The sequence below is a fragment of the Phalaenopsis equestris genome, unplaced genomic scaffold (genome assembly GCF_001263595.1).
Source record: "Phalaenopsis equestris unplaced genomic scaffold, ASM126359v1 Scaffold000152, whole genome shotgun sequence".
Taxonomy (NCBI): domain Eukaryota; kingdom Viridiplantae; phylum Streptophyta; class Magnoliopsida; order Asparagales; family Orchidaceae; genus Phalaenopsis; species Phalaenopsis equestris.
In genome coordinates, this window is record NW_018164594.1 from 475,880 (window position 1) to 483,174 (window position 7,295).

A 7,295-nucleotide genomic window follows, 5' to 3' on the forward strand; every position below is an offset into this window, starting at 1 on the left:
TTTCCCTACTATTTTTATATTACAAGTATGTTGCTTCCTGATTTAGGTTTAAATTTTTTATTTTTAATTTTTGATTTTTGCCTCTTGACGTTTTCCCTTGATAGGGTTGTATATGAAGACATGTGGTGCTCAGTTGTATTCTGCTCCGGTGGTTATCTCCTCGACCCAGCGCCGCTTTTCCCCTCCCCAACCCTTTGGCCTTCAATCGGTGCCTCTCTTATCCCCTTCTAGCCACCGAATCCCAGATTCATCTACTGACACCGCAAACTCCACCGCAGCCCCACCTGCTGTTTGCAACCATCTCCCCTGCGTCCCAACAGCCACCTTCCTCCCTTTCTCCATTTGTTTGTCGGACTGATCACCCCAAACCCACCTCCTCTCTCCCATGCCACTCTATACTCCTTCCCGCCACCACCTCAACTTCCACCTTCTACTCCCCATCCCGGCCAACCTCACCAATCCCCCACACACAATCTCCATTGTCTTTGAATTTTCTCATTTAAAGTTGTCTGTGTTGTTTTGTTGTCATCATTATAATATGTGCCATGGAGTAATAAAATTATGTTTTTCTTTTGGATCCTGCTTAATGCCAGTATCATTTGGTATTAGAGTTAAACTAACGCCAGTCCCATCATAGTATTTCCTGATATCCTCCTTACCCCTTACCAAAATATTTTCTTTCCCATCATTAACTACCCTTTGCAATCCAAAACCGTAAACATGCCAAAACCTACTTGGGACATGATATAGCGAGAGACCCGTCTACTTCAAAGAGGCTCGTAGAGATTAATGCTGGAACCCAATGAGAGATTACCCTTAACTGTGATTGAGAGAATCCAAGGGGAGATAGGGAGAAGGATCTGAATCTGTTTCATAAGGAAGGTGTGAGTGATTAGGAATACATGTCCCGCCGCTTCAGGATTCAGTATCAGAGGAGGCCGAGAGAGGAGCCTATATATGGAGGACACAGAGATTTTGACATCAAGGTGGATCTACTAAAGTTCAATGGAGGTATTGATCTAAACGAATTTATCGACTTGCTGCAATCTGTTGAGCAAATATTCAAATATAAGCAAGTGTCAGAGGATAAATGAAGAAAATTAGCAGCCATTAAATTGAAGAAGAGGACCTCATTGTGCTGGAAAAATTTGTAGATGCAGAGAAATACAGAAGGCAGTGATAATATTACTGAATGAGAAAAGAGATATAGAGGAAATACCTTCCATTTTATTATCGTCAGGGTATGTTTCTAAGACTCCTCCACCTGCAACAAAGAAATCTATCGGTGGAGTACACGACATATTCTGATCAGTTGCAGATGAAGTGTGGGTTGAGTCAGAGGAACATACCATAGTAATGAAACTCACAATTAGCAATGTTGTGCAGTTACATTCATATTGGTCTCTAGGGGATGTCCAAATGTTAGCATTGAAGGTGGAAAGACAGCATAAATAGAGCAGGAAACAATCGTCATTCAGACGATAGTCGTCAGTCAGACAGTCACCTATATCTATAACGATTGACAAGCGTACCTTTGGAGGAGTTGGCAAGATAGGCCAAGGGATTGATAAGACAAATATGAGTGGGAAGAAGCCGAAAAAGGGTAGCTCGTCCAGTACAATGCCTGCTAGGAGGTGTTTTGGATGCCACAACTATGGACACAGCCTCCAACTGTCCTACAACCTAAGTTGCTTCATTCACAAATCAGGCCGTTGTCGAGAAAGTGGAGGAAGAGGAAACAAAGTATAATCCAGAGGAAGAGTTTCAACTACATTGTGAAGAGTGAGAGTTGTTTGTCATACGGAGAGTCTTGCAGACAAAATCAAAGAGAGTTCAGTCATAGTTGAGGCGCAATATCTTTCCCACCAAGTGTACTTTGAAGGGCAAATTTTGTAGTTTAATTTTCAACAATGAGAGCTGTGAAAATATGATGTCCACGCTGATGGTTAAGAAATTGGGATTGGCCACGCAAAAACATCCTCAACCTTATTCCCTTTCGTGGTTGAAGAGGGTAGACGGGATATGGGTAAATCATCAGTGCTTAGTTGAATCCTTAGGTGGGAATCAAATATATGATCAAGTGTGGTGCGACATAGTTTCGATGGCCGCGTGTCATCATCTGTTGGGGAGACTTTGATAGTTCAATCGCAAGATTCAACACGACAGTTTCAAGAATACTTACTCATTTAAAAAGGATGGAAATCACATCATGTTTATTACCTATCAAGAATGCGAGAGGTATAGACGACACAGAGGTGTTAGCCTTGAAGGCCCCCTTCATGCAGTCAGTTAGGGATGCTCCAGTGACAATAGCATTGCTCTTACTAGAGGGAACCATGGAGGAGAGTGAGATACCAGCACCGATACAACTATTACTATATTACTTCAAGGATATAATGACCGACAGTCTTCTAGAGGGATTACCGCCACTAAGAGACATTCCATATGCCATAAATCTCATACCCAGATCAGTGTTTTCAAACCAACCTGCCTACAAATTGAGACATATGGATTACAAGGAGTTGTAGCGACAGGTACATCATCTTGCTGCGAGAGGGTTGTCAGAGAGTACTAGTTCATGTGCGGTCCCATCCTTGATGGTACCCACCCAAGAAAACGGTTCGTGACAGATGTGCATTGACAGTAAGACCATCATCAAGTTTACTATCAAGTATCCCCATACCTGATCAGTTGCACATAGCCACCCTCTTTTCCAAGGTCGACGTACGTAGTGGGTATCACCAAATCTAAATGAGACTAGGGGATGAGTGGACAATTATGCCCTTCGGATTGTCTAATGCACCAAACACTTTTATGAGGATGATGAATCAAGTGTTTCAGACCTATATTGGGAAATTTGTGGTGGTGTACTTCAACGACATTCTGGAAGCTCTTGGAGACGGTATTCAAAGATCAAGGAACACATCCAAAGAAGTGTCACTTTATAACAACCCATGTATGTTTTTCGGGTTTTATTGTGTCTAGTGCAGACATTCAGATGGACCATACAAAGATCGAGGTCATTATAAGCTGGACCGCTCCATAGTCTTTCACCGAGCTCATACAATTTTTACAGGCGATTCATCGGGAGCTTCAATAACATCACTGCTCTCTTGACTAGGCTTTTTGAGGGAGAAAAATTCCACTAGACGGATGCAACTCAAATTAGCTTCGACTCACTAAAGGAGAAGCTTACCTAAGCACCAATCATGACATTACCGTATTTCAATTAGCTGTTCGAGATTGAGTATGATGCATCTGACGTGGGGATAGGAGCAATGTTTCGCCAGGTAGGTCACCCCATTGACTTTTTAAGTGAGAAGCAAAATGAGTTTAGAAGGAAATATTCAACATACGATAAATAGTTTTATACTATTGTGAGAGCTCTTGAGCACTTGAGCATTATTTACCGACAAACGAGTTCACAGTGTTCACGGAACACGGAGCCTTGAAATTCTTAAACAAAAAGAGTAAACTGAAGGGCCAACATGCAACTTCTATGGAGCTCTTAGCGTCATTCCAGTTTGTGCGTAAGCACAAAGCAGGGAGTTAAAACCATGTAGTAGATGCAATGAGCCCCCATTACTTACTGATGACATGCTGACTCGAGTCATAGGCTTTGTGGTAGTAAAGGAGTCATACGAGACAAATGAGAAATTTAGAAAAATCTGGGAGCAGTGTCAGGAGAAGCCTACCAGACAATATTACAGAGCTGATCGTTATTGTTTTACCAGAGTAAGTTGCGTATTCCTAGATGTTTGTTGAGGGAGTCCATTGTTCAAGAAAGCCACATTAGAAGACTTCAAGACATTTTGGTAGGGACAAGTCTCTCTCACGAGAGAACACTTCTTTTGGCCTCAACTAGCAAGAGATGTAGAGCGACACATAAGTCAATGTTGGATTTGCATGTGGCAAAAATCATAGAACATTGTACAAAGCTATACACCTCATTAACAATATCAGAGGCACCGTGGGTTGATGTTAACATGGATTTTGTGGTGGTTCTTTCGAGGAAACAATGGAACAAGGATTCAATCCTCGTTGTGATGGATCGATTTTTGAAGATGACACATTTCATATCCTGCCACCGGACACTTGATGTATCACATGCCATCAAATTATACTTCAGAGAGATTGTGAGGTTGCACGGGATACCCAGGACTTTTACTTAGACAGGGTTGTCAAGTTCCCTGTTCACTTCTGGAGGACTCTGTGAGGAAAACTAGTTACGAAGCTTAATCCCGTTCCGCAGCTCATTCACAGAAGGACGATCAAACAGAGGTAGCGGACAGGAGTGTTGGAAAGATGTTGAGATGCTTTGTTTGGAAGACAAGTTCTGCTCACTCCACTCGAATTGAGTTTGCTTACAACAGATACGTGAGTCAAACTGTGGGCCACACCCCATTTGAGATCGTGCATAGACAAGTTTTGCTCACTCCACTCGAATAGGTACCACTCCTACCGATATCGGAGATTAGCGAAAATGCATAGGAACAAGTGCACAAGATTCATAAGCTCCACAAAGAGGTTGGAAGAGAGATCATTAAGTAGAATCACAAGTACCAGGCACAAACAAATAAGACAAGGAAAAATGTGACATGTAAAGAAGAAGACCTAATGTGAATCCGACTGAAGAAAAAGAGATTCCCAGTAGGAGCATTCAGAAAACTCTAGCCTAGAGCAAATAGGCTTTTCAGAATACTTCGTAAGTTGAATGACAACCCCTATAAGATCGACCTGCTAGGGGACTAAAATGTTTCTGCCACGTCCAATGTTGCGTACTTTACATTGTACTACGAATACTCAGAGGCTTCAACGAATGAAGTTGAAGCTCTCCGCCCGGGAGACTGATGCGAGCCGGTCCAACAGGGAGGTTGGACTGGCTAGCAAACTATTTGGTGGGAACTACCGCCCCTTTACCTCCTATTTACGTATTACAAATTTGTTGTTTGTTGAGTTAGGGTTTAGTTTTGTTTTTTTATTTTAGATTTATGCCTGCAAACGCTTTGCCTTGCTAGGGCTGTATTCGAGGACAAACAGTGCTCTAGCTGTATTCTGCTTCACGGTGGTGATTATCTCCTCGATCCCACGCCTTATTCCCCCTCCTATGCTCGCAGGCCTTCAGTCGATGCCCCTCCCGACCCCTTCTAGCCTCTAAATCTCAGATTCTTCATCTTCGGCCGCTACAATCTCCACCGCAGCCCCACCTGCTGCCTTGCAACCATGTTCCCTATGTCCCCATCAGCCGCCTTCCTCTCCTTCTCCAGCAGTCTGCCGGACCGATCACCTTTAACCCATCTCCTCTCTCCCCTGCCACTCTCTACCCTTCCATCCACCACCACAACCCCATCCCTGCCACCCTCATCAATCCCCACGCACAATCACCGCTGTCCCCTGATTGTCTCATTCAGCCCTTGTCAAGTATTAGTGTGTTTGCTGTGTTTTATGTGTTGTTTTGTTGTCATCATTTTAATCTATGCTGTTGAGTAATAAAATTCTGCTTCCCTTCTGAATCTTGCTTAATTCCGGTATCAGGACCATGTTCAACCACCCTTTTAAGGTAAATTATTTGAATTGTGAATCATTGGTATGTTGTATGATGTTATACTATTATTGCTTTTTTATCATATGTGTTGCAATGAGACTGACACTTTATTTTCACTACTTTGCTGTGGCATCGTTTTTTATGCAAAGCAGATTGCTAGAAAACTAGCATTGATGATGGATCTCTTAAATTTATATGTTTAATGCACATTCTTTGACAGTTATATCAGTACAATTGGCCATAATATATTTCTATATTTAGTTGTCATGGTTGATATTATTACTGTGGTTAACTAGTACAGGCCATTTGTTCTTAATAACAATAATTTGAAACTAGAAAATGCTTTCCATAAAGGGCGCTTTTAAAAATGGTGCATTAACCTTTAGAATTTGGCACCTTTTTCAGGTGGAGGGCAGCTTTATATGTGGGGAAAATTAAAGACCACTGGTGATGAGTGGATGTATCCAAAGCCTGTTTTGGACCTGAGGTTGTGCATTTCTCCATTTTTGTTTGTTTTTTTTGTTGTTTTCCTCTCTGCCAATAATTAGCTGTAATATTTAATGGCTGGCCTGCTCTCCTTCATATGCATTTTATTCTGTTGTATTTTTTCTTATTTGCTTTACGTAGGAGCCTCTGCATGATATATTTATAAATGACTTCTTGCTTTCTATGTTCAATTTTTTGGCGTAAGTTCATTTATGCATGCTAATTTGGTAATTATAATGATTCTAAATGAGTCCAGGTTGACCATGAGTTCTAAACAATTACTTTCAATCCAAATAAATAAATAAATAAATAAATAAAAGATTCGGTCTAATGTGAAATGTTCCTGAATCAGCAGCGTAGGCCAACATTTGAGTTATATTTGGAGCTTGGTTCAGTCAAATTTAAAACCATAGGAAGTAGTGAGGTCCGCGTCTCTATAAAGAGCTATTATTTGTAACAAAACATAAAAAAATGGATGAAGCAGGATGCAAATCCATAATGATTGAAAATGCTAGACTCCATCCAGTTAGAGTATGTTTAATAGCTTGTTTTTTTCCTACTATATCTCAATTTATGGTTGAAATCTTAGTTATTCACATGCTATTCTTCCCATTTTTTATTGTTAAAACTGGTATTTTAGTTATGCACGAGCTATCTTTTAAATCCAGAAGTTTAGCTTAAGGCATGATCTAGAAAAATTGTAAAAGAAGAAAGAGAGCTTACTTGACTGATCCACTTATGCTGCTGCCTATCTTCAATTTAATGAACAATTCCAATTGTTACGCTGTTATTTACAAATGATATTTTACTTGAGCAATCACTAAAGATTGGAATGCAACTAAAAATTTGGCTGCATCTGGCCGTATTACTTTACTGACAGTCTCACATCAACAATTATTCGTACCCATTTCAATATGGTTTGAACTTGAAGATGCATAGGAGCTTAGAGTTTACTTGGGAATATGAAATCATCCTTGACATTGAAGTTGTTTGATGGGTGTTGACCTCAATTTTCGTGAGGTCTAGTATTCCTCGTAGGAGTTAGGATCTAGCCTTAGGGGTCTTCCTGCGACTATCTTAGAACCTTAGAAGTGGTGCCCGCCTCGTTTTAGTTCAACCTATTTCCGTCCTCTTTTGGAGTTTCGCGTGTGCGGTATCGATTTCTAACACTTAGAAGGATGAAACCGACATGAGGAAACCCAAAATGGATTCCTATAGGACCTTCCCGAGCCTTAGGGTGGCCTTCTGCACAATTCGCACTCCT

At 41.1% G+C, this 7,295-nt stretch overlaps 1 protein-coding gene across 2 annotated transcripts in view; it reads left to right on the top strand.

The window, feature by feature from the left end:
* The window catches only part of LOC110021921 (protein RCC2), an 89,319-nt gene that overhangs the window by 23,709 nt on the left and 58,315 nt on the right, over positions 1–7,295 (top strand). For both annotated transcript variants that reach the window (XM_020720642.1, XM_020720643.1), the window contains exon 11: positions 5,951–6,032. In XM_020720642.1, the coding sequence (XP_020576301.1) occupies positions 5,951–6,032 (82 nt within the window). The remainder of the gene's footprint in view (positions 1–5,950; positions 6,033–7,295) is intronic.